The 27423-nt window shown below is 54.7% G+C and overlaps 2 protein-coding genes across 6 annotated transcripts in view; one reads left to right on the top strand and one right to left on the bottom strand.

The window, feature by feature from the left end:
• The window catches only part of BRF1 (BRF1 RNA polymerase III transcription initiation factor subunit), a 69768-nt gene that overhangs the window by 26995 nt on the left and 15350 nt on the right, over nt 1-27423 (top strand). For 2 of the 4 annotated variants that reach the window (XM_061181384.1, XM_061181383.1), the window contains exons 4-7: nt 13198-13229; nt 16391-16463; nt 25982-26131; nt 27196-27289. In XM_061181384.1, the coding sequence (XP_061037367.1) occupies nt 13198-13229; nt 16391-16463; nt 25982-26131; nt 27196-27289 (349 nt within the window). Of the gene's footprint in view, nt 1-13197; nt 13230-16390; nt 16464-20230; nt 20463-25981; nt 26132-27195; nt 27290-27423 lie in introns of those variants that run through there. The other 2 variants (XM_061181386.1, XM_061181385.1) reach the window with 2 other exon arrangements.
• On the bottom strand, nt 17490-19990 carry BTBD6 (BTB domain containing 6). 2 transcript variants are annotated; one of them, XM_061182929.1, is made up of 4 exons: nt 19558-19990; nt 19379-19469; nt 19121-19239; nt 17490-18951 (listed from the first exon to the last, which is right to left on the bottom strand). In XM_061182929.1, exons 1-4 carry the CDS (start codon nt 19926-19928, stop codon nt 17919-17921), a joined length of 1614 nt encoding a protein of 537 aa, XP_061038912.1. In that variant the 5' UTR covers nt 19929-19990; the 3' UTR covers nt 17490-17918. The 2 variants fall into 2 exon arrangements, with proteins under 2 accessions (XP_061038912.1, XP_061038913.1); XM_061182930.1 differs by lacking the exons at nt 19121-19239; nt 19379-19469.

Here is a 27423-nt window from a genome sequence, read left to right as displayed (position 1 = left end):
CGGGGCTGCTGACCTCGCCCCCTCCTCGCCAGCCTCGCCCTCTCAGAGAGCGTGGTGCTCTGCTCTCTCCTTGTGCCTGGACGGTGGGCGCTCTTGGCTGCCCTGCAGGCGTTTGCGTGCGTCGGGAATTCTGACCATTGCGCCTTCCTGAAGAGGGCCTTCTGGGGCTTTCTGGCCCCTCCACTTGGCCTCTGCTCTCGCTGCCTCCTCGTGTCTCTTTTCCCCTCGCCTCTCCTTGCGGGACCCACGCTCCTGGCCCTGTGTCCTCGTCCTTATGTGACAGCGCGTCCCCCGTGGCTTCTGAGAACGGGCGCCTCTGAGCATCTGACCTCCTGTGGTCTTCCTTGTGCCCAAGCTTTGGGGATAGTCTGGCAGGATTCTAGGTTGCAAATTGGTCTCCGCAGCATTTGGACAGTGGTGCCCATAGTCTTCCTGCGTCCCGCGCGCCTGTGGAACAGTTGGATGCCCTGGTTCTGGGTCCTCTGTGAGGGATGGACGGCTGCGTTGCCCTCCGAGCTGCAGCACCTCCTGTTTGTCTTCAGGCTCAGAGGTCCACGTGCGGTGTCCCCAGCGGCCCTTCCCCCGTGGCCTCCCGTCTCCGGCTTCTGGAGTCACTGTGGCTTCTCCCTTCGTGTCTTCTTTGTTCACTCTGCTGCCCTGCTGACCTGTCTTCTGGTCTCCTTTCCTGTTCCCCACTTACTTACCTTTTGCTTTGGGAGAGTTTATCTTCCAGCCAGGCCTGCGTTTCTGCTTTCATGGTTTGAGCCGGAGCAGATCCGTGTTCTCCGCACCCTTCCTTGTGAGGCGGTCCTGCGAGGCTCTCGTGGGAGCCGCGGCGTCTGGTCTCTCGTAGGAGCGGTGGCCTCTGAGCTCTCTCCTCTCCTGCTGTTCCTTCCGTGTGCCGCGCAGGCTTTCCCCGATGGCGGGTGGCCTGGCCGTCGCCCCTGTTTGCATGGAGTGCTGGAAGGGTCCTGGAGACAGTGTGCGTGGGTGGGCGACCCTCAATATCAGAATCTTTCATTAAAATGTCTTTCAGTTTTTGAAAGGTACCGTTTCAGCATAAAAGGAGGGTTTGTTGCTTGAAGGGATGAAGCTGCGCGCCCTGGCGGCCCCACGAGGTGGCGCAGTGGAGCTCCGTCCGTGGTCACCGCCTTGCCCCGCGGCGAGGCCTGCCCCGGCCTGGCTCAGGCCGGGTGGGGAGCCGGGGGGCTGCAGGGAGGTGCGGGCGCTCGGGTCAGGGCCCCGCTCTGCCTCCTGAGCGTGGCCCGAGCCGGAGCCGGAGCCAGAGCCGCGGGGGCCGCAGGGGCGGTCGGGCCGCGGACACAGGTGTACGGGCGGGCGGGGCTCTGGAGACCCGGGCGCTCCAGTCCCCCGCCTCACGCTCCTCCCGCTCCCCTGGGGCGAAGGGGCGGGCACCTCGTCCAGGGGTCCAGACCTGGCCCCGCCCCCGGGTGGAGGAGAGTGAGCGGGCCCAGCAGCCCCGCCCCTCCCGCCCACATCCGAGGGGTGGGTTCCTCCCACACGGTGGAGCGGCGTGCCGCCTGCAGAGGAACGTGACCCAAACGTCCAGATGAGGCAGATCCAGACAGAGAGCACATCCGTGGGTGCCGGGGCTGGGGGTGGTGACTGGGGGATTGGGGGTTTCTTTTTTTTTAATTAATTAATTAATTTATTTATTTATTTATGGCTGTGTTGGGTCTTCGTTTCTGTGCCAGGGCTTTCTCTAGTTGCGGCAAGTGGGGGCCACTCTTCATCGCGGTGCGCGGGGCCTCTCACTATCGCGGCCTCTCTTGTTGCGGAGCACAGGCTCCAGACGCGCAGGCTCAGTAATTGTGGCTCACGGGCCCAGTTGCTCCGCGGCATGTGGGATCCTCCCAGACCAGGGCTCGAACCCATGTCCCCTGCATTGGCAGGCAGATTCTCAACCACTGCGCCACCAGGGAAGCCCCTGGGGAGTTTCTTTTTGAGGGATAAAAATGTCCTAAAGTTAGATTATGGTGATGTTTGCATAGCTCTGTAAATAGACTAAGAGCCATTGAACTGTACACCTTGAACAGGTGCATTTGTGGCCCTGACTTTGACCTTGTAAAGCTGTTAAAGATGAGACAGCAGTGTGCGGGGAGTCCAGCGCTCTGGCTGGTGGGCCTGCCGGTGGTCCCCTCAGGATGGCCGTTTGGGGGCTGGCGGGGGGGGCACAAGTGTGACACGGTCCTCTCTGTCCTCTTCTGGTTGACAGCACTCCCCTGCCCCCATCCCCCAGCGGGGGTCCCCAGACTTGTGCTGGCCAGGCCTGGGCTCCCACCCCCCCTTCCTGCTCCTTCACCCTCCCGGCCCCCTGGCTTGCTCTGTGTCTGCCGCCCCGCCAGTGCCACCTCCTTTTCTTCCACGTAAATTCCAAGCCCCTAGAGCACATTTGAAGGCTTCATTCACTCTCTTCTCCTTGCCCCAGGCTGCCCTCCTGTCTCTGCTGCCTGGGACTGCACCGGCCCTGAAGACAGCGCCTCCCCCTCCCCGACCCACAGAGGGTAAAGCCCTCGCTGGGACAGGCTGAGGAGAGACCTGCTCTCGAGACCGTCCATCCCTGGGTGGGCATTTGGCAGAAACTTTCAGGCTGTGAGCAGACACCCCTGTTGCTGCCGGGCAGGTGACCCGGCCAGCGCGTCTTCCCGAGCTGTGTGTCCAGATTGTTACTGCAGCTTTTTAAATATTTATTTATTTATGTATTTTAAAATATTTATTTATTATTTATCTGTTTTAGCTGTACCAGGTCTTAGTTGCAGCACGTGGGATCTTCGGTGTGGCACGTGGGATCTTTAGTAGCGTCACACAGACTCTTAGTCATGGCATGCATGCAGGATCTAGTTCCCAGAGCAGGGATCGAACCCGGGCCCCCTGCATTGGGAGCGCAGAGTCTTACCTACTGGACCACCAGGGGAATCCCCCCCCCTTTTTTTTTTTTTTTTTTAACATAGACCATCTTCAAAGTCCCTATTGAATTTTTTACAATATTGCTTCTGTTTTATGTTTTGATTTTTTTGGCCTTGAGGCATGTGGGATCTTAGCTCCCTGACCAGGGATCGAACCCGCACTCCCTGCATTTGAAGGCGAAGTCTTAACCACTGGACCGCCAGGGAAGTTATTTATTTATTTATTTATTTATTTATTTATTTATTTATTTGGTTGCACTGGGTCTTAGTTGTGGCAGGCGGGCTCCTTAGTTGCGGCTCGTGGGCTCCTTAGTTGTGGCTTGCCAGTTCCTTAGTTGCAGCACGTGGGCTCCTTAGTTGTGGCATGTGAACGTTTAGTTGCGGCATGCATGTGGGATCTAGTTCCCTGACTGGGGTTCGAACCCAGGCCCCCTGTATTGGGAGTGTGGAGTCTTATCCACTGTGCCACTAGGGAAATCCCACCGCAACTTTTTGTGAAACACATCCATGGGAGGTGTGTTTTTGCCCACAGCTATTTTTTAAGTCTTTATTGGGTTCCAGCCGAGCTGCCAGCAGGCCTGTGTATGAGCAGGTGAGCCCTAGCAATGGTCTAGGCCAGGAGGCTGCTGTCACCTGTCACCCTTTCTATGTAGAGCGTGCCCACGGCCACAGCCGTGTCCTTCCCACCGCGACCTTCAGATCTTCTTCTCTCCCAGGCTTCAGACACCGGGGGTCTTGTTAACAGCGGGTTCAGGTCTGCAGATCTGGGGGGGGCGGTGGGCTTCCAGACTGAGCTTCTGTCCTTCTCCTCAGGTTCACCTGGGGATCTTCTTTCTTGGAGGGCAGTGCAGCTGGGGACTCCCTTCTCCCCAGCCCACCATTACCTGCTTCCCTCCGCCTCTCCCCCTCTGCTTGCCTCCCCAGGGACAGCCTAAGAATTGAAGAGAATTGTTTTTTTAAATAAATTTATTTATTTTATTTATTTATTTTTGGCTGTGTTGGGTCTTCGTTGCTGTGCGCGGGCTTTCTCTAGTTGCGGCAAGTGGGGGCCACTCTTCGTTGCGGTGCGCGGGCCTCTCATTGCAGTGCCTTCTCTTGTTGCGGAGCACGGGCTCTAGAGCGCAGGCTCAGTAGTTGTGGTGCACAGGCTTAGCTGCTCTGCGGCATGTGGGATCTTTCCGGACCAGGGCTCGAACTCGTGTCCCCTGCATTGGCAGGCGGATTCTTAACCACTGCGCCACCAGGGAAGCCCTCTTGTTTTGTTTTCTTAACGTATACAGTTGTGTCTGCTGCCAGTTTTAGTTGCTCCCTTCTGATCTGTATGCCTGTCATGTGTTTCTCTTGGCCATCTGCACGCCTGTGGTGCCCTGTGGGGTGTGAAGGGGTTGCGGGGGCCGGGGGGGGGTGCATCCTCGGCTCTGTCCTGGCTCCGGAGAGCGTTTCCAGTCCTTTGCCATAGATGTCTGCTCTAAGATACCTTTATCAGGTAACAGGTTGAAGGTGTTTCCTTTTTCCTAATTGCCAGGAGCTTTTATTGTGAAGGGTGTTGAGTCGTCTATGTATGTATTGGTATGATCATCATGTGGGGTTCTTCCCCTTAATCTGCGCCGAAGTGAATTACACTGACTGATTTTTTGTGGTGGGGGGGTTGCCACGCCACGTGGCTTTTGGGATCTTAGTTCCCCGACCAGGGATCCAACCTGGGCCCCCTGCAGTGGGAGCTCGGAGTCCTAACCATTGGACCACCACACTGACTGATTTTTAAGGTTAAACCACCCTTGCATACCCAGATGTGGTCATGCCAAGTTACCCTCTCCAGGTATTGCTGATATTTTGGGTGGAGCTGTGCGGGTGGCCTGTCTTCTTGCAGTGTCCTCGTCAACTGGGTGTGTCGCAGTCGTGCTTGCCCCGACACCGCTGGGACGTGCCCCCTCGTGCTCTGCACCCTGGGCAGTCCAGCGGTGACCAGTACTGTTTCCTCTTGAAATGTTTGGGAAAACTCACAGTGAAGCCATCGGGGCCTTTAGCTTTCTTTATGGTAAGATCGTACTTGTGGCTTCAATTTCTATAGTAGATGTGGAACTATCCAGCCTTTCTGCTTCTCATTCCAGTTTTGCTAGGTTGTATTTTGCAAAGCCTTTGTCTGTGTCACTTCAGAGACCAGATGTATCAGAGTAAAGTTATCCTTAACGTTCCCGGTTTCCCTTTCGTGTCTGTGGCACTTGTAGTGACGACCCCTCTGTCATGTCTTATGTTTGTAATTTTGTCTTTTTTTTCTTTGATCCATGTTGCTAGGGGTTGCCAGTTTTATTAGTCTTTTCCTTGGTAATGGCTTTGTTGAGATGAAATTCACCCGATATGTTGTGCAAGTCACTGGTTTTCAGTTACATGCACACAAGTGTGCAACCGTCACCACAGTCAACGCTAGAGCATTGTCATCGCCTCAGAAAGGACATCTCTCATGCCACCAGTCCTAAACAAGCAGCAGCCTGCTTTCTGCCACTCTCTGTTTGCCTGTTCTGGACATTTCATGTAAATGGAATCATATAAGCTATCATTGGAGCTCTGTGTTTAACTCTGTGAGGCACTGCTGGACTGTTTTCCAAAGTAGCTGGACCATTTTGCATTCCTGCCAGCAGTGTAGGAGGGTTCCAGTTTCTCTACAGCCTCACCAGCGCTTTTATCAGCCTTCTTAAAGAACCAGACTTTTGCTTTGTTGTTTACTGTATTGTACGTTTATTTTATATTTCATTGATTTACTTTTATTATTTCTTTCCTTCTAATTTCTTTCGGTTTAATTTACTATTTTCAGCTTTCTTAGGTTCTTGATTTTCATTTTTTCTGTTTCTCCTAATATAAGCATTTGAGACTATAAATTTCTCTCTAGGCAGGTTTTAGTTACATCACAGAGTTTTGATGTGTAACATTTTTACTATGATCAGTTCAAAATATTTTCTAATTTCCATTTTTATTTCCTTTAGATATTAAGTCATTTAGAAGTGTACCACTTGTTTTGAAAACAGTTGGGAGTTTTCTAGTTATCTCTGTATTATCAGTTTCTAGTATAATTCCATTGTGGTCAGAGGACAAACACTGAATGATTTCCCTTTTTTCCCAGTGTGCTGAGATTTGATTTACAGCTCAGCGCATGGTCTATTTTGGTGGCCGCATCATGTGCACTTCAAAGGAATGGGTATCTGCACCTGTTGGGTGGAGCAGTCTATAAATGTCCATTAGGTCAAGTTGGTTAGTCCTGTTCAAATCATCCTTGCCGATTTTTCAGTCCCCTTGTTCTAAAGAAGAGTGTTAAAATTCCCACTGTAGATGTGGACTTCTCTACTTTTCCTTTTATCTTGTTGGTTTCCCATTATATTCTTTTTTTTTTTAATAAATTTATTTATTTTATTATTTTATTTATTTTTTGTTCTTTTTGGCTGCATTGGGTCTTCGTTGCTGTGCGCGGGCTTTTCTCTAGTTGTGGCGAGCAGGGGCTACTCTTTCTTGTGGTGCACGGGCTTCTCATTGCGGTGGCTTCTCTTGTTGCGGAGCATGGGCTCTAGGCGCGTGAGCTTCAGTAGTTGTGGCTCGCGGGTTCTAGAGCGCAGGCTCAGTAGTTGTGGCGCACGGGCTTAGTGTCTCCGCGGCATGTGGGATCTTCCCGGACCACGGGCTCGAACCCGTGTCCCCTGCATTGGCAGGCGGATTCTTAACCACTGTGCCACCAGGGAAGCCCTCCCATTATATTCTGATGCTGTGTTAAGAAGATACAGATTCAGGATTCTGTATCTTCCTGGTGGAAATGACGCTTAACCTTATAAAATGTCCCTCTTTATCACCAAACGCTTTTCCCCTTAAATTCTACTGTGTTGGGTGTTAGTATAACTATACCCGCTTTCTTTTGCTGAGTATGTGCGTGGTCTGTCTTTTCCCATATTTTAAAATTCAATGCTTCGTGATATATTTAAGGTATGTTTCTTATAAGCAGCATATAATTGCTACTGAACCAAACTTAGGTCCACTTGCCCACACGCAGTAAAGCCAACCTACTGACACTGGTTGTGGTGAAGGAAAGTGCAGGGTTTATTGCAGGCGCCAAGCAAGGAGTCCAGGCAGCTAATGCTCAAAAGAGCCAAACTCCCCAGAGGCTTTCAGGGAAAGGTTTTTAGAGACAGAGTGGGGGAGGGGGTAGTGGGGGAGGGGGTTGTGGGGGCGCGATCAGCTCTTGGACGCTCTTCTGATTGGTTGGTGGAGAGCTAATTGGGAGTCAGCATCCTCAGCCTTCTGGTTCCAACTGGTCTGGGGTCTACAGGCTTGTGGGCAGCATGCAGTTAACTTCTTCCACCTGGTGGGGGTTTCAGTATCTGCAAAACAGCTCAAAGGGCGTGGCTCAGAATAGTACCTATTGCCCTTGAGGAGGAACTAAAGGTCCTTGCCTTTGTTTAATGGCCAAATTGGTATTATTTTGTCTTGCTTGACTGTTTTCCTTTCTTTCTGCAATTTTTTTCACTGCTCTGGTTAAATTTATTCTTTGACTAAAGTTTTTCTATAGACAAAAGGCACGTGGAGGGCTTGGGTGAGGTGGAGGAGTCCTGTTCTGGGAAGGCCCCATAGGGTCCTGCTCGGTTACATAATTATGTGTGTTTGTCTAATTTTTTTATCTAGTCTTAAAATATTTTTTATTGGAGAATTTCATCCATTTAAATTCAATGTGCTTATTGATATATTTGAATTTAATTCTAATATCTTACTGTTTTCTATTTGTTCTCTGTTTTCCCTTTCTTACAACCTCTTAGAGTAATCACGTATTTCGTTATTCTGTTTTCCTTCAAATACTTTGTTATTTATTTACTTATTACTGCTTTGGTGGTTACCCTAGAGACTGTGTCCTGTGCCCTTGACCTTAAGTTAGAAGCTGGCCTTTCCTGGCAGGACACGCTCTCCCGAGCCCTGCTAGGGGCGCTGTGGGCACTGCTTCCCCAGCCGTTAGTGTGTTCACTCACACCTACCCGCTCTGACCCTTTCCATTCCTGTGTTTCTGTGGTTTCATCTGGGATCATTGTCCTCTGTCTGAAAAACAGTATTCCTGCTAGGAAAAGACTCCTTCAGCTTTTATGTGAAAACATCTTTGTTTTGTCCTCATTTTGAAAGATATTTTCAGTGAGTGTGGAATTCTGGGGCAGCAGGTGTTTCTCCTGGAGCTTTACTGCTGTCGTCCCGCTTCTGCCTTCTGCCTTCCGTGGTGCTGTGGAGTGGGCTTTACATCATCTTGTCACTGTTTGAAGGTTACCATCTCTTATCACTACCTGCTTTTGAGAAATATCTTTGTCTTTCTTTCAGGGGTTTGACTCTGATGTACTTAGATGTGGTTTTCTTTCTATTTGTCCAGCTTGTTATTTGTAGAACTTCTGGAATTTGTGACTTAATGTCTTTTGTCTGTTTTGGGGAAATCTTGGGAGGTATCTTTTCAGACATAGTTTCTCTGCCGTTCTTTCTCTGTTCCCTTTCTAGGATCCCAGTTACACACACGTTAGACCCTTTCCTCATGTCTCAGGTTGTGTTGTGTATTTTCCATTCCGTTTTTTTTATTTTTCCTGTCTCCGTTTCACTCTGAATATTGTCCAGTGACCTGTCTTGAGTTCTTTCATCCTTTCCTTTGCAGTGTCTAACTGGTTGTTAAACCCATCTATTAACTTCCTAACTTCAATGATGGTTTTACATTAGATTCTTTTATTAGATTCCAGTTCTTTGGTAAAATTCTCCGTCTCTGCAGTTATATGAAAGCCTTTAGTAACTCCAACAGTGGGGTCATTGGTGGTTCTGTTTTTATTGCCTGAGTTTTCTTTTGGTTTTGGTTATTTGGTCCTGTCTGTTGTCATACTTGTTAAATTTTTATCGAAGTGCTGGATATAGTGTTTGAAAACCTGTGGCAACTGTGGATAATTTTGCCCCCGCAGGGGACTTCGTTTCCTCTGGCAGGCAGAGAGTTGTGGGGAGCTAGCCCGGGTCCAGTGGAGGCTGGCCCGTCTGGGTCCTCACTGCACATCTTGGGATGTGCTCGGCTCAGGACCTGGGCAGGACCTGGCAGTGCCATCACAGGGGTCCCTGCCCACTTTCTCTTCTCCAAGCTGACTGCCGCTGGCCGTGGCGTTAAGCCTTTGCGCCCTTGTGGCCGTGCGGAGCAGGAGCTGACCAGGGCCCGGAGGGAGCCTGAGTGCATGGTGTTTGGCCCACTTCTTGACAGTTGGGTCCCTCGAGGCTGGCTGTCTTGGAAGTCCCTGAGTCCTACATTTTATCTTCCCTCGGGTGGGACTCTGTGAGCTCCAGGCTGTGGCCTTGACCTCTGCCTTCTGCTGTGAGGGCAGCCAGTGTCCTGAGGGGGAGCAGGAGCAGCTGGCAGGCCCCCTGGCGCAACGGGAAGCCCTTCCTTTTCCTAGGTGGCTCCTGGCTGCTGCCCGCCCCCCCCGACCCCCGCCCCCCCCCCACGCACCTCCGCGTCCAGGTGCCGCCCTCCCTTGTCACACAGCCCTGTAACTCCCCTTGATGCCTGCTTCCACTCCTGGCCCCTTTGAGGATTGCCTCCGGGACTTGGGTGATCTCTTCGAGCCTTGCATCAGGGCTGCATGTCGCTGTGCAGGTACAGCGGCACTGCCAGGTGATAACCGGTGCAGCAGGACACCAGGGAGAGGTGTCCTGGTGGCCTTTGTCCTTGGTAGGGCGTGGCTGCGAGCTCCTGCTCTAAACAGAGCTGTGGGCCGGCTCATGAATAACTGCCAGCTGGTGCTGGCTGCGTGGGGAAGGGCTCGCCAGAGCAGGGGGGACCCCGCGAGGTTGGAGGGTGGGTGGGTGCTGGGCAGGTCATCCTTCTCAGGGAGGTCGAGGTTTGGCTCTTTAGTGCTGATGGCACCGTTGTTCCTGGGACTCACCGTCTCGTGTCCTGTACGGCCCCAGGAGGGTGCTGTTGGCTCACGTGGCTGCACCCCTGGCCTCACTGTTTGTCCTAAAGTGTGGCATCCACGCACACACATGACATTTCGGACCTCTGGATGTGCAGGGGCAGTTTTTCACCTGGAGAGACACTGTATCAGAGGCAGCGTAGAGGAATATCACGTTCTTTTGACCTTTACTTCTGCCTTATTTAAATCTCTGTAAACTTTTTCTTTGACCAAAAATGAGTCTCCGTTTAAATCGGGTCCTGTCTGTGATTGTTTTCCCAGCAGTGCTGTGTGGGCCCGCCAGAGGGTCTCCCATCCCCTCGGGGCGGAGCTACTCCTAGGCCCCAGGGGCAGTGGTGGCCCAGTGTGGGCCGCCGCATGCTTTCTAAACCCACTGGACGCACTCTGGTCTTTGGACCCTCAGGAACGTCCAGGATCTTCTGAAGGTGTTTTATCCGCCACCCTTCTTTGTGCTGATGCACCTCTTCTAGGACAGGCACTGAAGTGGGTGTTCGTTGAGCAGAAGTGCCGCCTGCTAGAACACGGCTGGGCCCCAGGAGGGCGGGAGGGAGACAGAGAGGCCGACAGGACTACACATGCTGAGCCGGGGCTTCACGCAGGCCTCGTCGGGGGGCTACGTCCCGCCCCAGCAGGTTTGGGGGTCTGGGGTCTCTGCACCGAGGTTGGACGCAGCTGCCTAGCAAAAGGGAACGGCTGCTGGGAAGGACACTGGCCCAGGGGCCAGCCAGACAGGAGACTTTTCCAAGCCCTAGAACCCCAAACGCCCATCAGTTGGACCCACTGAGGCCCAGGCCCGGGGGGCGTTGGTGGGCTCTGGCGCAGGATGCGGCCTGAGGGGGGCGCCTCGTTCAGGAAGCACGTAATTCAGATCATCCTGCTCAGAGAGGAACCAGGGCTGTCTAGACATTCCTGTGGACACGGGTCAGGTGTCCTGCCATTGTCATTTCAAGGACAGCAAATGTCATTTCATTGTAACTTGGTTAAAAGTTGAATCCCAATCTCCTTTTTAAAATATACACATTTCCCCCCCCATCATTTTATTATGAAAAATATCAAACACGTGGCAAAGTTGAAAGGATTGATTATGCAGTGGGCACCCCCCACCCCAGTGTCTCCATCCACACCTTGCTAGTCTATGCTCGGCCCCCTCCCACCCGCCAGCCGTCCCTCAGACTGTCCTTTTTTGGTGTTTTTCAAAGTAGGGTGCAGACATCTATCCAGTGCCCCCAAGCCCTTCAGCAGGCAGATTATTAACTGACTAGATACCAGTATTTGTTTATGGTTCTTATTTCCTTTTAAGGTAAAATTGGCATAAAACGAAATGCACAAGTCTTCATCATGCCATTTGATGAGTTCTGAGGAGCGCACGTGTCTGTGCGACCAGGTCTTCTGTCGGGATGCAGGGCGGCACCAACACCCCACCCCAGAGGCACCCGCTCTCCTGGTGACGCCCGTGGGTCAGTTTTGCTTGTTCTGGAACGCCCTGTCCTGGATGCGGGTGTGTGCTCTTCCTGCAGGTCTGCCGCCTGGCAGGCCTCTGCCGTCTTGTCTCCATGGGGCGAGTGTGTGACAGGTCATCGGTGTCTCTGTCGACGGACACCCGGGCTGTTCCCGGTCTTTGCTCTTGTGCACGGAGCTGCTGTGAACATTCTTCTGTCCTCTCCTCGTGGTCGGAGGCCCTCGAGCAGGGCCGGTGTTCCATTGGGTGCCCTGCCGGCGGGCGTGGCAGCTGCGGTCATCTGTTGCTGTTGTAGGGGTGCTTTAGTTTGCTTTTCTGTGATAGCTGCTGAGGAGGGGGGCTCTTTGCTTCTCTTCATGAAACATCTGTTCAAAACTTTTGCCCGTTTTTTTTGCATTTATTTTATTAGTATTATTTTAAAAATAGACTTCATTTTTAAGAGCAGTTTTAGATTTATGAAGAAATTGTGCAGAGTTCCGTATTCTCCACCCAGCACAGAGTTTCCCTATGATCAGCTCATGTGAGTGTGCTGTATGTTACAATTGATGGACCCGTGTTGATACAGTACTGTTAACTGAAGTCCACAGCTGACGTGAGGGCTCACTCTCGGTGGTCCACGCTCCATGCGTTTGACTAGTGAAAGGCCACGTGTCCACCGTCGTGGTATCATACAAGCAGCTTCGCTGCCCTGAAAATCCCCTGTGCCCCGCCTGTTCATCCTCCCACCTGACCCTTGGCAACCCCTGACCCTTTCACTGTCTCCAGAGTATTGCCTTTTCCAGAATGTCTTAGAGTCGGAATCTTACGGCATATAGTCTCTTGGTTATGTTAATTTGTTCTGTCGTCACCGATTCCTGCTCATATATTTACGGTGGTCTTCCTTTCATTTCTTGTGATTTCACTTCTTTTTTTTTCAAAGTTCTTCTCACTAGTTTGTTGGTCTGCACTGTGGCATTATCTGTCTTCCTGTGACTATACTCCCTGATGAAACGTCTGCCTTCATACGAAGAAACAAGGTGCCTTTGATTCAAGGACCTTGGAGGCCACGTTCAGATGCTCGCCACCTGGTGTGAGGCTTTGGCATTGGGACTTCCTTTCTCCTTGCTCTGTTGGGCCCAGGATTTCCCTCTGGACACCTGGTCTGGGCTCTGGTTCAGCATCATGGGGATTTCTTAGTCACTTCTCAAAGCCATAGCACATCCATGAATGACACTAATTTCACTTAATTTGACAAGTTGCCTTTCTCAGTGGCTTGTGTTTTATATTTCTGTGTATGTGTCTGGCTGAGTTTTGAATCGCTTAGGACATATTCTGGTTACTACTTAACCATCTGCTGAGAGCAAGGACAGGTGCCACGCCAGAGTCCCCACAGCTGCCCCCTCAAGCACCAGTACCGTAGTGGTGCCTACCGGCCACCAAAGGTGGCCTGGTGTGTGTGTCTGTCCCCCAGGAGCCTTGAGTCCTGGGACAGAGGACACTGCTGGGCACCCGGCAGCCGCTCAGTGTCTGCTCGTGAGATGCAGTGAGTGTGGTCGCGCACTTCTTGGGCAGGCCGGGGCAGGAGGCCCCCTCGGAGCAGGGGACCCCTGGCTGGGCAGGGCCCACACAGATGCGGGAGCCGTCCTGCAAAGGCAGTTGCACTCCAAGAACCGTGTTGCAGGCCCCCACCCCAGCTCCACTCCCCCTTGTCCGGTAGTGACTTGGAGGTCTCCCAGAAGTTGAGCCCTGACGCGGCTGCCTCACTCTGCCCTCATGATCCAGTGCCGAGCTTAGATCTACAGCCAGGGTCTGCTTCCTGGAAGTTGTCAGGTGGCCGGAGCCTGTGGGCCTGGGCACTGCTCCTTGACTCCCCTTGCAGACATGCTCCTTGACCTCAGCGACCTGCTCCAGGTAGATGCATTTCCTTTCTCAGTCCCTTTTCTGCCCCAGTTGGGAGGGTCCACAGGCGAAGGACACACAGGGTGTGGGTCTCTGTTTGGAAACTGGCAAACGGAGTGGGTAGGGAGACAGTGGACACAGGGTGATGGTGTTGTCCCGGGGGCTGGGCAGCCCTGGCCTTAGAGCCAATGGAGAGACCCAGGTGAACTTTGTCCAAGGCAAGGGAGATTCTTTAAAAGAAAAAAAATAATGGACTCACATGCATACGTTTTAAACAACATAAAAACTTACATTTACAGTCTAGTTAGAGAAACTTGCTTTCTGAGTTCCAGGAAGGCACCTCTCATTTCCAAATGCCTGACGGTAGGTAAATGGGAAGACCCAACAAGAGGGACACCTGTGTGGATGGGACGCTCACGGGGTGGGAGCAGCGCTGGGGCAGAGCCACTGCAACTCCGCATTTGTCCCTGGTGATGGTGCTGGGGCTGGGGTGAGCTTGGCCCCGTGCCCTGGAGTTGGGCTCTGTGGTGATCACTCCACTGAGGGCTCGGAAGGAAAACTAATGTCATGAAAAGCAGCCGTGACCGCAGTGTGAGGACTCATGCAGAATTCGTAGGAATCCCACGCCCCTGGGGAAGCTTCCTCGCGAGCCTGGTGCTGTGCTGCCCCGGTGCTGGGCCTTCAGTGCCCTCGGTGCCGGCAGACAGACCTTCACTGAACTCAGATGCCGCCTGCATTTGTGTTCTCCCAGGTGCCTTTATAAATGGCATCTCTCAGGAGCCCTGTTGAAATATTCAGGGGTCACGCTAAACATAATCCCTTGGAATCGTGAAAATCCAGCACTCCATGTGCCGTGTTTGGTCAGGGCAAGGCCACGTGGCCTGGTTTCCATCCTGGTGACTCCCCAGGAAGGACAGGAGTGAGGGCTCGCACAGGACAGCGCTCCAGAAGTGCTTGGGTGCCGCTTGGGAGGGAGAGGGAGGTGTTCCAGTACTTTCTTGCTTCACACCTTGGGAAGCAGGACACCAGTCAGGGTTCAGGTGGGAGAGGGTGACAGAGTAGATGCTCCCACTCACCTGGGGCTGGATCAGGGCCCAGCAGAGAGTCACTGTGCTGGCCAGTGAGACCCCGTACATTCAGGCTGGAGCCACACAGACAGTTTTAACACCTCAGGTGGAAGGGTGAGCCTCGGGCCCCCTGGTCTTGGGCAGAGCCCAGCCTGGGCACTGGGAAGGTGGGAGGTGACCTGGCCCCGCCCTGGAGGGGCTGGGACAGGCTAAGCACTCACAGGACACACATGTCTGCAGCTGATGTGGGTGTGGAGCACGCGTGTCGGGTGAGGGTCCCACTCGGGGGCTTGCACTGCCGAGGGCTGGGCACTCAGAGGGCGTGAGCGGCAGGCCCGGGGCTCCCTCCGTTCTCGCTCACACGCACACCCAGGCAGGCTTCTTCCTGGCTTCAGCTCACGGCCAGCACCCTCTGCGCCCTGAGGGTCCTGGCAGGACGGCCCTGTGTCCCCCCTTATAGTGAGGCTGACACAGAGGCACTCACGTGCCTGGGCCACGGCCCCTCAGAGGCAGAGCCAGGAGCCCTCAAGGTCTGCGGAGCCTGCCCGCCATGTGCTAGGGGCCAGGGAGGGCTGGCCACCCACACACAGCTGCAAACACGGGAGAGTGACCGTCAGAGCATCTCTGGCAATAACCACGCATTTTACAGGCATATCCTTTTTAAAATTTGATTTTCCACTTGAAGTTGTTCAGAGAACGCTTTCCTGCAGCATTCAGGCTTCCTCTGCCTAGGTCCCGGGGTCGGGGTGGTGAGGGTCATGGCGTGGGCAGGCAGGGTCGGGATGTGCTGCGGGGAAGGCGGAGACAGCACGCCGGGTGGCAGGTCCGTTCTGCTCCGGCCTCAGCAGAGGAGGAGGCAGGAGGGTCGGGATGCAGGAGCCTGGTGGGAACCCAGCGGAGGAAGATGCACACCGACACGCGCGCTTTGGTGGCAGGCACCCCCGGGAGCCCCCAGCCCTTGTGATGGGGATCTTGGAGGAGGGCAGAGAGTGACTGCCAGTGGGGTCGGGGGTGCCCTCTGCTGCCTGGACAGGGAGGCCTGGCCCCCGCTGGGAAGGCCCCAAGCTGCCTGGTGCCCGCAGGTACCCTCATCTCCTGCCCTGAGGAGACTCAATGTTGTACCATTCCTTAGCACCCTGGTCCCCTGGTGGCAGCAGGCGCCCGTGTGCCATCTGCAAGCCCCGTGATGGATATGGCACACAACAAGGTCTTCACTCTTCCTCAGCACCTTTTCTGGTGCCCTCTTGGGTGCTGGGCCAAGGGGCTCACAGGCCAGGCTTGATCGGGTGAGGGAGCTCTTTGAGGCAGTCAGAGGCAGAGGGCCAGAGCCAGCCCTCCTGCGAGGCCCGAGTCCTGTGGGCAGGGCTGGGGTGAAGACAGGTGGGCAGGGGTTTCTCCAGCTCAGGCTGGGACGGCGAAGCCCACAGCTCGGGCCTGGGGTGAGAGCCTGGGCTTTTCTCGGATCTGCACGCCATCCACGCCTTCCCTGCACCACGCCATCCACGCCTTCCCTGCACCACGCCATCCACGCCTTCCCTGCGCCACTCCTGCCGTCAGAGTCCGCTCGGCAGCATCCTCCCCGCGAGCTGCCCAGCCCTCGGCCAGCACCAGGCAGGCTGGGAGGACAGTGCCTGGCCAGGCCCCGGGCTCAGTCACAGCCGGGGAGGTTCTGGCAGGTGACTGGGTCAGGGGCAGGCTCCACGGTGGATCTGGAGCTGAGGTGGGAGCGGTGGAGGGTCACTGAGGCCTGCAGAGCCCCACAGCCAGGACTGAGCTGGCCCGTGGGGACAGAAGAGGATGCCCCCGTGAGCCCCTGAGAACGGGGTAGAGGAGTGGCCGTGGGCCCCGCAGTCGTGGCGCCTTGCGCACTGGATGATTCTGCTCGGCCAGCTACTCTTGAGGCAGCTTTTCTTCTCAGCAAGTTCAGTCGTTGCTGAGATAGTGGTAGAGTCTAAAAAAGCCACCTGGGAGAGGGAAGGAGTGCCCTAGGCTGCCCTGGGGGCTCGTGGGGGGCAGCAGGGGGGGCTCTTAAAGACTGAACGATAAAAAAAAGCAAACACTTCCTGCACGTGAACGCCCTTCTTAGTTGTGGTGTCTTCATGACAGGTGAACGTTTACGTGCTGGGGAAGACGTTCCTCCTTTTGGCGAGAGAGCTCTGCATCAACGCACCAGCAATAGGTACTGTGGGGCTCACGGGGTGCGCTGCCGGTGCTCTGGGTGGGAGGGCGGCGCGTGCAAGGGCAAGGGCCTCACAGGGAACAAGCGTCGCCTGGAGCCCAGCAGCCTGGGGGGTTATTTCTGGTTTAAAACCAGAACACTGTGGTCAGTGCCCGCAGGTAGGGATGGAGTGAGACGAAAGTGCTGCGTGGATGGGGGCCTGTCTCTCCACCTCTCGAGGAGCACCCCTGGCAGCACGGTGCCTCGGGGTGGGCAGGCCCCTTGCAGACGGAGCCGGGCCTTTCCCAGCCACGGTCGGTCGGCCTTTATGGCAGCTTTACCGTGAGGACTGTTTGCACAGTTGGCTTGGAGGGGCTGCTCCCTCCTTCGCCCATCAGTGTCTAGAGGCACGTCTCCTTGTACTAAGGAGGTGGTGTGTGGGGCCAGGGAGGGTGGGCAGGGCGTGCAGTCCTGGGTCACCCACAGGGTGGTCCCCTGGGGCTGGAAGGCACGGTCCAGCAGGTTGGGCCCGGAGGAGGAGGGCCGCAGGCACAGGGAGGCCTGGGGCTGGGGGCTGTAACCCTGTGGCAAGTGACACGGTCCCTCCCTCCAGGGGTCATGCGGAGGTTTTTCAGAAACAAAGCAAATGCCCAAGGAGTTTGCAGCAAGGGAGGATAGAGGCAAGAGGCTCAGCGAGCCTGCCTGACGCCACAGCACGCGCGTGCAGGCTGCTGGGGAGCCTGAGGTGGGAGTCCGCTGTCGGGGGCAGGAGCCCTGGGCCCGGCAGAGCACCCCCCACGCCCCCACCCAGTCGAAATCAAACAGTTGGATTTTGAGCAGCTAGTGACACTCCAGGAAGTAGACACAACCTGACACCTGGCTTTTTCTAGAGCAGTCTGGCTGCAGCCCGGAGAGCAAGCCCTCCCAGATGGTGGAGGCCCGGGCTGCCGGCAGAGGGCAAACTCGGGGACGGGTGGGCCTCTTGGGACTACCCGCTAAGCACTGTTAGGGCAATTTGAGACTCGCAGTCATTTATCTACGTGCGGCTCTCATTTTGTTAAAACTTTATTATGAAAATCCACTTAAACAGGTGAACTACTTTAAGTGACTTTTCCCATTTTGGATTTGAACAGAAGATCTTAAGCTTAGAACCACTTAGAATAGAATCCAAGAGGATGCGAGAGATGGCAAAGCCCTCAAAGCAGGCGGTGTGGGTGCCCCTTGGAGGGAATCTGGAGCCTGCCTTGTGCCCCCCAAATCTGCCCTCCACCTGGGACGTGCACCCCAACGTACAAGAGATGGAGAGACCGAGGCTCTGGCTGTGTAGGAAAGCGTCTTGTGTCACAGCTTCAGGCTCCAGCCGACCACTTGCAGAGGAGGCACGCCGCGAGCGCAACCTTCGAGGTGGCGGGTCACGGGCTGCCTGTAGAGAAAGGGCCTGCCACTCGCCGTGCATCCCTGCCACCCCACAGCGCCTCAGGCGTAGAAGATGAGCTCGGGGATCTGGCCGCCCTGGACCCCGGTCCCGTTGGTGCTGTCGGAAGAGCACTGGAACTGGAAGGTCACCTTCCCGCACTGCACCTCGGTCATGCCCTCCTGCCCGAAGTAGCTGAGCTCGCTGCCATCCAGGACGGCGCTGGCGGTGTAGAAGGTGTCCTGCTCCACCTGCACGGGGTGTTCAAACCAGACTGAGAAGGTGCTGCTGGAGCCGTCAGAGACAAACGTGGTCAGGTTCTGCGCCAGGACCACCCCCAGCCGCTTGAGTTCAATCTTCACGCTGTACTCGGCTCTCCCAGAGCTAGAGCCGTACAAGCCCAGCCCCGCGATAAACACTCTCCTGTCCACGGCAAACTGGATGCTGTCGCAGCGCCCACGGTAGCGCCACTGGTTGCTGCGGTAGGCGGAGGACTGGAAGCGGTGGCACGTCTGTGGGGCGAGGCCCTTCCTCTTGGTCAGGGGGAATTCGAGGAGGGGCTTGTTGGCCGCCGTGTACCACAGGAAGATGTTGTGGGTCTCCTCCAGCGTCAGGATGTCCGACTGGGCCGCGCCGTTGGCGAACTCCTCCAGGGTCATGGTTGGAATTCGGACCAGGTAGAGGGCTGGCCCCAAAACATGCCTCTTGTTGCGCGGGGTGACCGGCAGGCCCTGCCTCTTGCACTCTGCCTCAGCCCAGCTCAGGACTGCCTCGAAGACCACAGCCTCCTTGGTGTTGAGGGCCTCCCGCGTCACGATGATCTCCAGCGTCTGCCAGTCAATTTCACAGAAGCCTTCGGACCTCAGGGCCATCTCAGCCTGAGCATCGATGACCTCCCAGCAGCGCTGGGTCAGCTCGGGCTCCTCAAACAGCCGGCTCTGGGACAGCAGCACACAGGCGTTTTTGGCTTCCAGACTCGTCTCCAGGAAGTTGACACAGGCTTTTGCTAACGCGGGGACAATGTACTTCTTGGCGGCATACAGAGTGGCCAGCACCGTGTCAGCTTCCAGGTCAATCTCGTCACTGTACATGTACCTAGGCAGGACGGGGCCAAGTCACAGGCTGCATGGGGCACGCCGCGCACCCAGGGCCTGGGAGAGGAGCCCTCCGTCCTTGTGGACTTCAGGAAGCTGCAGGCAGCTGGCTGGCGGAACCAGGCAGCGAGGAACCGCCCCATCCTTGCACCCTAAGGAGGCAGACTTACTTTAACAAGATGAGAAAAGCTGTAGGTTCCACGTCAGGGATGTGGATTTCTGACTTGACTTCTGCCAGGTCCCCGTAAAACATGGCATAAAAGACAGAGCTACCCACGGCCAAGACATACTGTGGATGAGAGAGAGAGCTGCCCTGAGCCCTGGGCCCTCCCTGCCCCCAGCGGCTGCCACACCCGGGAAGAGGACCGTCCATACTCGGGAGGCGGCCGGTCGCCTTTGGGAGCTCAAAGGGCTGAGCCTCTACCAACCTTGTGGGCAGGCACCCTCCGGGCCGCGCCCGGGGGCCCCACGACGAAGTGCACGTCGGCCATGAGCTCGTTGTTGAACATCAGCGCGTTCCTGCAAAGGGCAGAGGCACAGGACACGGCTCGGGGCTCGCGTCGGCGCGGGGCGCGGGCAGGGGCGGGGGCGCAGGCCCCGGGCTCACCTCTCGCGCAGGGTCGGGTGGAAGGACTGCCAGTTGGGGCTCTCCAAGTTGTTGTTGTCGAGTGCGGGCGGCGCGGGCGCGGGCGGTGGCAGGGCGGGCAGCGGGGCGCTGGGCCGTCCCTTCCTGCCCGCGGCGGCGGCGGCGGCGTTGCTGTTGGCGATGTCCGTGGCGGTGGCGGCCGCGGCTGCGGCGCCGGCGGGCGCATAGAGCTCCGCGGCCATCTTCGCGGGCAGGGCGGCTTCCGCACGCGGGGGCGGCGCGCCGTGCGCCCTCGCGCCGCGCCGGGGCCTCGGGGGCGGCTCTGCGAGCACCAGGAGCGCGGTGAGGCACTGCGCCACCCGGCCGTGCAGGCAGGCCAGAGGCAGCAGCATGGGGCCGCGGCGGCCCTGCGCGCGGGGGGCCGGCCTGCCCGGGGCGGCGGGCGCTGCTCCCTCGCGCCGCCCCGCCCGCCGGCCGGAGCCTCCAGCCCGCCCGCCCTCGCCCGCACCGTCGCGGCGCCCGCGCGTCACGCCGCGGCGCGGCCCCGCCCCGCGCGGTCGACGTGCTCGCCTGTGGCTCCGCCCCCTGCCCGGCTGCGCCCCGCGCGGCCGACGTGCTCGCCCGAGGCCCCGCCCCTTGTCCGGCCCCGCCCCGCCCCGCGCGGGAGCTTGCTGGAATCCGGCAGCGGAGTTGCGGGAGGGACCGTGTGGGCGCGGGCCCGCGGCGGGGCGGCCGGCGGCGGCTTTGGTGATTCTGGCGTGGTCCGAGCTCTGCGCGGGACCCCGACGTAGGGGCTGCCCCTCTTCGAGGCCCACCCTGCAGCCTGCGCGCGTGTGCTGTCCGGAGTCCGCGGGGCTGTCAGGGGCGGAAGGGACGGGATGAACTCCCGGAGAGACGCCCCCCTGGGCGGCCGTCCTAACTAACAGGTGAGGTGCTGTCTCACAGTGGGTTTGAGTCCCTCACGGTCAGTGATGTGGAGCACCGCGTCAGGTGCTTGTTGGTCACCTCTGTGTCTCTGGAGAGAAGTCTCTTGGACTCCTTTGCCTCTTTTTGAATCGGGTTGGTTTTGTCATTGCTGAGATTTAGGTGTTCTCTACATATTCTGGAGATTTATCCCTTACCGGATGCATGATTTGCAAGTACTTCCTCCCATTTTGTAGGTGGCATTTTTCACTCTGTTGACTGTTTCCTTTGCTGCACAGAGGGTTTTAAGTTTGGTATAGTCCCATTTGTCTGTTTTTGCTTTTGTTGCCTGTGCTTTTGGTGTCATATTCAAGAAGTCATTGCACATTCCAATGTCATGCTCTTCCCCTACGTTTTCTTGTAGGAGTTTTACAGTTTCATGTCCTACGGTTAGGTCTTTAATTCATTTGGAGTTGATTTTTGTATAGGATGTGTGAGATAAGGGTCCATCTTTTTTCTCTTGTATGCGAGTGTCCAGTTTTCCAGCACCATTTGTTGAAGACGTTACCCTGTCCTTATTGTGTAGTCTTGGCACCCTTATCAGAGATCATGTGACCATGCATGTGTGAGTTTGTTTCTGAGCTCTCTATTCTGTTCTATTGGTCTATATATCTGTCTTTGTACCAGCACCATAGTGTTTTTGGTTTTATCTTCTAAAATTCTTTTCCTGGTGAAAGTAATTTATTTATATATTTATTTTTCTTTATTACTCCTTTTTTCCTGTATTAATTTTTTTTCCTAAGATGGAGGTTTTTAACCTTTTTTTTAATGTTTCATTTGGCTTTAGAAGTAATATTTCCATTTCCCCTTTTTTAGCTCTGTTTGCAACACTCATATAATCTTTTTTTAATTAACTTTTTTTGAAGTATAGTTATTTACAATATCGTGTTCTTTTCAGGTGTACAGCGCTGTGATTCAATTATACATATATACATATGTATATACATATATATGTATACTTTTTCAGATTCTTTTCCCTTATAGGCTATTACAAAATATTGAGTATAGTTCCCTGTGCTTTACAGTAGGTTCTTACTGGTTATCTATTTTATATATAATGGTGTATATGTGTTAATCCCCACCTCCTAATTTATCCATCCCCCGCCCCTTCCCCTTTGGTAACCATAAGTTTTCTATGGCTGTGAGTCTTTCTGTTTTGTAAGTAAGTTCGTTTGTATCTCTTTAATATTCCACATATAAGCAATATCATATGATATTTGTCTTTTTTGGTTTACTTCATTTAGTATGATAATCTCTACGTCCATCCATGTTGCTACAAGTGGCATTATTGCCTTCTTTTTAAAAAAACTTTTGGCTGCGTTGGGTCTTCATTGCTGCGCGCGGGCTTTCTCTAGCTGCAGGAGAAGGGGCTTCTCATTGCGGTGGCTTCTCTTCTTGCGGAGCACGGGCTCTAGGCGCGTGGGCTTCAGTAGTTGCATCACGCGGGCTCAGTAGTTGTGGCTCGCGGGCTCTAGAGCGTGGGCTCAGTAGTTGTGGCGCACGGGCTTAGTTGCTCCGTGGCATGTGGGATCTTCCCAGACCAGAGATCGAACCCATGTCCCCTGCATTGGCAGGTGGATTCTTTTTTTTTTTTTTTATATAAGCAGTTTACTTATGTGTGTGTGTGTGTTTTTTTTTAATTAATTAATTTATTTTTGGCTGTGTTGGGTCTTCGTTTCTGTGCGAGGGCTTTCTCTAGTTGTGGCAAGCGGGGGCCGCTCTTCATCGCGGTGCGCGGGCCTCTCACTGTTGCGGCCTCTCTTGTTGTGGAGCACAGGCTCCAGATGCGCAGGCTCAGTAGTTGTGGCTCACGGGCCCAGTTGCTCCGCGGCATGTGGGATCCTCCCAGACCAGGGCTCGAACCCGTGTCCCCTGCATTGGCAGGCAGATTCTCAACCACTGCGCCACCAGGGAAGCCCCTGGCAGGTGGATTCTTAACCACTGTGCCACCAGGGAAGTCCCTCCTTTTTTATGGCTGAGTAATATTCCATTGTATATGTGTAGCACATCTTCTTCATCCACTCCTCTCTCAGTGGACATCTTGGCTACTGTGAGTAGTGCTGCTGTGAACGTCGAGGTGCATGTATCTTTTCCTGATCTATGCACAGGATTGGGATTGCTGGGTCATATGGTAACTCTATTTTTAGTTTTTTAAGGAACCTCCATACTGTTCTCCATAGTGGCTGCACCAATTTACATTCCCACCAACAGGGTAGGAGGGTTCTCTTTTCTCTACACCCTCTCCAGCATTTATTGTTTGTAAATTTTTTTTTGTTGATGGCTATTCTGACTGTTATGAGGTGGTACCTCGTTGGAGTTTTTTCATTTCTGTAATAATTAGCGATGTTGAGCAGTTTCTCATGTGCCAGTTGGCCATCTGTATGTCGTCTTTGTAGAAATGTCTATTTAAGTCTTCTTTTTTGCCTGTTTTAAATATTTCACTTTGTTAGTTTTTTATTTAATTACTTACTTCATTATTTTGTCCTTACCTAAGCACTTAAGTCTATTAAGTTACCTAGAAAATTGTTCTTTAATTTCCTAATAGTTTGTCCGGAGGTGAGGGGGCTGTGTACCCTTGTCGTGCTAATTTTTAGTTTTCTTGCCCTTGAGGTCAAAGGGCATGTCCTGTGATATTTCTGTTCTCTGGGACGTAGGGAGGGTTTCTTTGTTCTTTAATACACGGTCAATTTTCATAACTGTTCCACAGACTTTGGAAAGGAATGATTACTTTTTGTAAGGTATTGACTTTAAAACATATTTGTTAAATTGAGCCTATGGTGATGGCATCCAGTTCCCCATTTGGTCTTTTTTTCCCCCAAGCCAGTCTGTCAAATTTGAGGGAATTGTGTTAAAAATCTCATATCATTGTGGTTGTGTTAAAATCTCATATCAAGTGTGGAAATTTGTTTCCAACACTTTTTGCTTTATTTAATGCTTTCTCCTTCTCCGTGTGTCTACAGATTTGTGACTGTCCTGTCTTCTTTAAGATTATCTTGTCCTTTCCATCCTAAAAAACATCCGTCTGTGTCCCTTTCAGGGATCCCTTGCCCTGCGTCCCACGTTGCTGCTCCCTTCACAGCTGCGCTTTTTCTCCTGGTGACGACCTGCTTCATGGGTCCCAGCATAGCCTTTTGATCTTCACCTTTTTGCATTATTTTTAAGTGTCTCTTGTAAACACCGTATCCTGGTTTTAGCGCTTTGGTGCAAGCTGATGAAGGAATTTAACTTACGTTGTGTGACCTATACTTGTGGTTTGTTATTTTCTCCTAGTTTTTTTTTTTTTTCTTCTCCCTACTTTAAATGCCCCAGTCCATTCCACACCAATCCCAGACTGCTGGCATGTTTGCCTTGAAATTTTTACCAGTACCACAGTTTACCATTTCAAGAACTAATCAGCGTCAAAGTCCCACCCAAATCAGGATGAGATCTTTTAATGTGCTTTTAACTTAATCCCCAGTTCTGATGGGTTTTGTTTTATTGTAAATAATTAGAAACCTTAGCAATTATATTTTTAAAATATGTTTTCTCCCAATAATATCTTTTTAAGCAACCAAATAACCCCCCAAAACCCCAAACCAACCCAAAACAAAACACCCACAGTGGAAGTAGGTGTAGCTCCAGACTGCCTAGGCTCAAATGACACTGCCCCATCTTGGGCACCTTGTCGTCTCTGAAAGGGGGTTAAGTGGTAGTAGCTGCCTGTTGTCAACCTAAAACAGCCAGTTACGTTACCAGCAACATGAGTTTACTCGGGAGAGGCAGGGGAATTGCATTTCGGGACCCGCAAGCTATGGCAAACCACAGGCAAGTCCTGCAACAAAGGAGAGGAGCCTTACTTTATGGGGGGGGGGGGCGGGGGGAGGAAGTTGGGCGGGGCTGCTTTGAAGGTTTTCCTGTCTCCATTGGAGGAAAGTGAGAGTTGAGGGTGGTGGCGGTTTCTCATTGGCTGGGCTGTTGCTGGGCCGGGAGAAAATCTTCCTTCCTCTTCCCGGGGCAGCGCACCAGCTTCTTCCTGCACCACCTTCTTCCTGCCCAGAAGCGCAGAGCAAGCTGGGAAGGAGGGTCTGGTGTGAGAGCGCCCCCTTCAGGGCTTCCCGCCTCCGTTTTACGCGAGGTTACCCTTATTAATTTCCACACTGTGTTGGCTGGGCTGAGCTGGGTGGCTGTTAGGGTCCGGCTGGCATAAGGCAACCAAGAGGCACTGCTCCCTATGCCACCACAGCCTCCTCGGTCAGTGCAGGGGAGTGTCTGCCTGAATTCATGTGGTCCCTGGACGACCCAGCCTGCTTCAGGGGCGGCTGCCAATCTCTGTGGCCTCAGAAACCTTCCCTGGGTCCTTTATGTGAGCCACGGCTGGCAGGGGTGGAAGAGGTGCTCGTAGGATCTATGGGGCTTCGAGGGGCCAGAGCTCAGTCATGAATGCCCTGTAGATGTAGGGAGGCCAGGAGAAGTGGGCAGGCTGGGGCCCAGGAGATCGGTGCTGGGTGTTGGTAAACAGCTGGGGTCTCTGACACGCCTGCTTGCGCTGCTGTTGGAGGTGTCAGAGATGAGCTGGCCAGTCCCCTTCCCTCCTGTGCCTCCCAGGGTCTTCCCGATCTGCCCTTCATCCTCCTCCATCTGCCTGTACACACCTGCTTCCGGGCCAGCCCGTCCCCTCCTGGAACCCCCTCCTCGGGCTTCCGCCCCGGCCCCCTGAGCACAGCCTTCCTGGATGATCTTGTCCAAAGGAGGTCTCGCCCCGCTATTCTCTGTCTTAGGGCTCTGTAGGGTTCCTTCAGTTGCCTATGGCAATCCAGACGCTTAGCTGAATTGAGTAAATTACTTGGTTGTTTTTGCCCGGCTCTGTGAAGCTTCTAGCCCAAAGCTGCGTGAGGGAGTGCTGGTAAGGAGGGAGAGGGTGTGTGTGCAGGCGGCTCCGGTCCCTCCTGAGCCGGGCTGAAGCTCCCTTAGTGAGAGAGGCGTTCATCTGAAGAGGTGCACACGCCCGTAGACAGGAGGGCAGACGATGGAAGCTGGCATTACACAAGAGTAAGTGCAGAAAATAAGTACGTAAAAACTTGGCTGACTCACAGCAGTCCATGGAATGCCAAATGAAGCAACGGGGTTTTGTGTATGCATCTGCAGGAGCGTGTGCGATGCGTACGCAGGCTTGGGGCCCCCACGTCCCGTGGCAGGGCACGCACGTCCTGCCCACCGGCTCCACTCTGGGTGCAGCAGCCGCCCGGCCGCAGTGTCTGCAGCTGCTCCAGGAGGCTGCGTGTCCAGGAGGGGGGCTAGTGTCAGAGGAAAGGGGCCCTGGGGAGCCTGTGCGGTGGAAGGACGGGTGAGGGTGGCCCGAGGGGGGGCGCGGGGGAGCACTTGTCACACGAGGTGGGTTTCCGTGTGCTGCCAGATGTGGCGCGCATGCCCCGCAGGGCCTCCTGGCACTGCACACTCCTGTTCCAGGGCGCGTACGGCTGGCTGAGGTGCGTGTCTTCCGCAGACCCCTGCCTGTACATCCCGCGCTTCGCCCACCTGCTGGAGTTCGGTGACAAGAACCACGAGGTGTCCATGACGGCCCTGAGGCTCCTGCAGAGGATGAAGAGGGACTGGATGCACACGGGCCGGCGCCCTTCGGGCCTCTGTGGGGCAGGTGAGGCGGTCTTGGAGTCACGCTGGCTGGGTCCCGCTGCCAGTGTGCGGGTGCTTTCTGTCCCGGCCCTTCAGCAGGCCGAGCCGGTAGGTAGCGGGTTGTCTCCAGAGCTGCCTGCTGGCCTCCCTTGCCCAGTCCTAACCCAGCCCTCAAGGACTTCCGCCTGCTGCCTCTTGGCCTCCCCTCTGTCTTGGAGAACAGGCAGGACCCTCAGAGGCCAAGGGGACTGCCAAGCTTCCTGGCCTTGACCCCAGGCTTGAATGTTGAGGTGCAGCCGTGCTGAGTCATTGCTGCAGAGGGCACCCTGGGCTGTCGGGCTAGCTCCCCGTTCCCCAAAGGACAGTTGTCTCGTCTCCCCTCCAGGTGGCAGCAGCCCACAGACGGCCCTTCTGCTCTGTTCCTGACACTCCCTGGACCTGGAGCCCCTCCCCAGGAGGGCCGTTACCCTTCCTCTTAGCCTCTTACCCTGCCCCACAAGGTCGAGTCCCCTCCTTTCCAGAGCGCTCAGCAACCAGCAGGATCAGTGCTTCCTGAGATGCATTTTCCATCTCCAAGCCTGACTCCCGAGTTTGCAGTCCAGAATCTGGGCCTCTCCCAGGATCCAGCCAGTTGTGGTCGGCAGCACAGCACACCTGGGCCCACTCCCTCCCTCCCCGATTCCTGGCTTGTCCATCACCAGCCAGCGTTTCCCATACAGGTCACCTCAAAGTTCACTCGTTTGCTTTGAGAGGTTACACAAAGTTCTCAAAAAGTGTATTTTAATTTTTCTTGCGTTTAAAGAAGGAATGTGTGATGCAGTACTTCTTACGTTTTTAAAAATTACTGTATAAGTTGCCTGCAAAGCGGTTTGTGGATCTCAGGTGTTCTGACAGTCGCGCAGACCGTGCAGCACCGCCCACAGGAAGGTGAGGAGGGCGGTGTCGCCCCGGGGCTCCCAGAGCGCCCTCTGGCGCTGTCTCTCCAGCCGGTCGCACTGTGGGGTCATCAGCCCTCTGCCCACAGGCTCGGTCCTGGTTTTGGCAGGAGCATCCTGTTTCTGAATTCCCCATTGTATTCCTTTCCAGCACTTCTGGTTGCAGCCAGGATGCACGATTTCCGGAGAACCGTCAAAGAGGTCATCAGCGTGGTCAAGGTGTGCGAATCCACGCTGCGCAAGAGGTGGGTCGCTCTTGTCGCAGCCGGGGGCTTGGCCAGGCTTCCCTGCACAGCCTCTCAGTCCGTCCAAGTGGTGGCCCCTCTCTTCCACCCTGTGTTGAGGTGAACAGTGGTTTGTAAAGTCACCCTGACTCACA

Source organism: Eubalaena glacialis, chromosome 2 (genome assembly GCF_028564815.1).
Source record: "Eubalaena glacialis isolate mEubGla1 chromosome 2, mEubGla1.1.hap2.+ XY, whole genome shotgun sequence".
In the NCBI taxonomy this organism is placed as follows: Eukaryota; Metazoa; Chordata; class Mammalia; order Artiodactyla; family Balaenidae; genus Eubalaena; species Eubalaena glacialis.
The sequence above is the reverse complement of the archived record's forward strand: the minus strand, read 5'-3'. Positions and strand labels throughout refer to the sequence as shown.

Bases quoted from the DNA above. Each gene is read 5' to 3' on its own strand.
- BTBD6 (XM_061182929.1), bottom strand. From the start codon at position 19,928: ATGCTGCTGCCTCTGGCCTGCCTGCACGGCCGGGTGGCGCAGTGCCTC. The intron at 19,470-19,557 runs GTGAGCCCGGGG...TGCCCTTTGCAG, and splicing joins CACCCGACCCTGCGCGAGAG to GAACGCGCTGATGTTCAACA. The intron at 18,952-19,120 runs GTAAGTCTGCCT...CGTCCTGCCTAG, and splicing joins GCTTTTCTCATCTTGTTAAA to GTACATGTACAGTGACGAGA.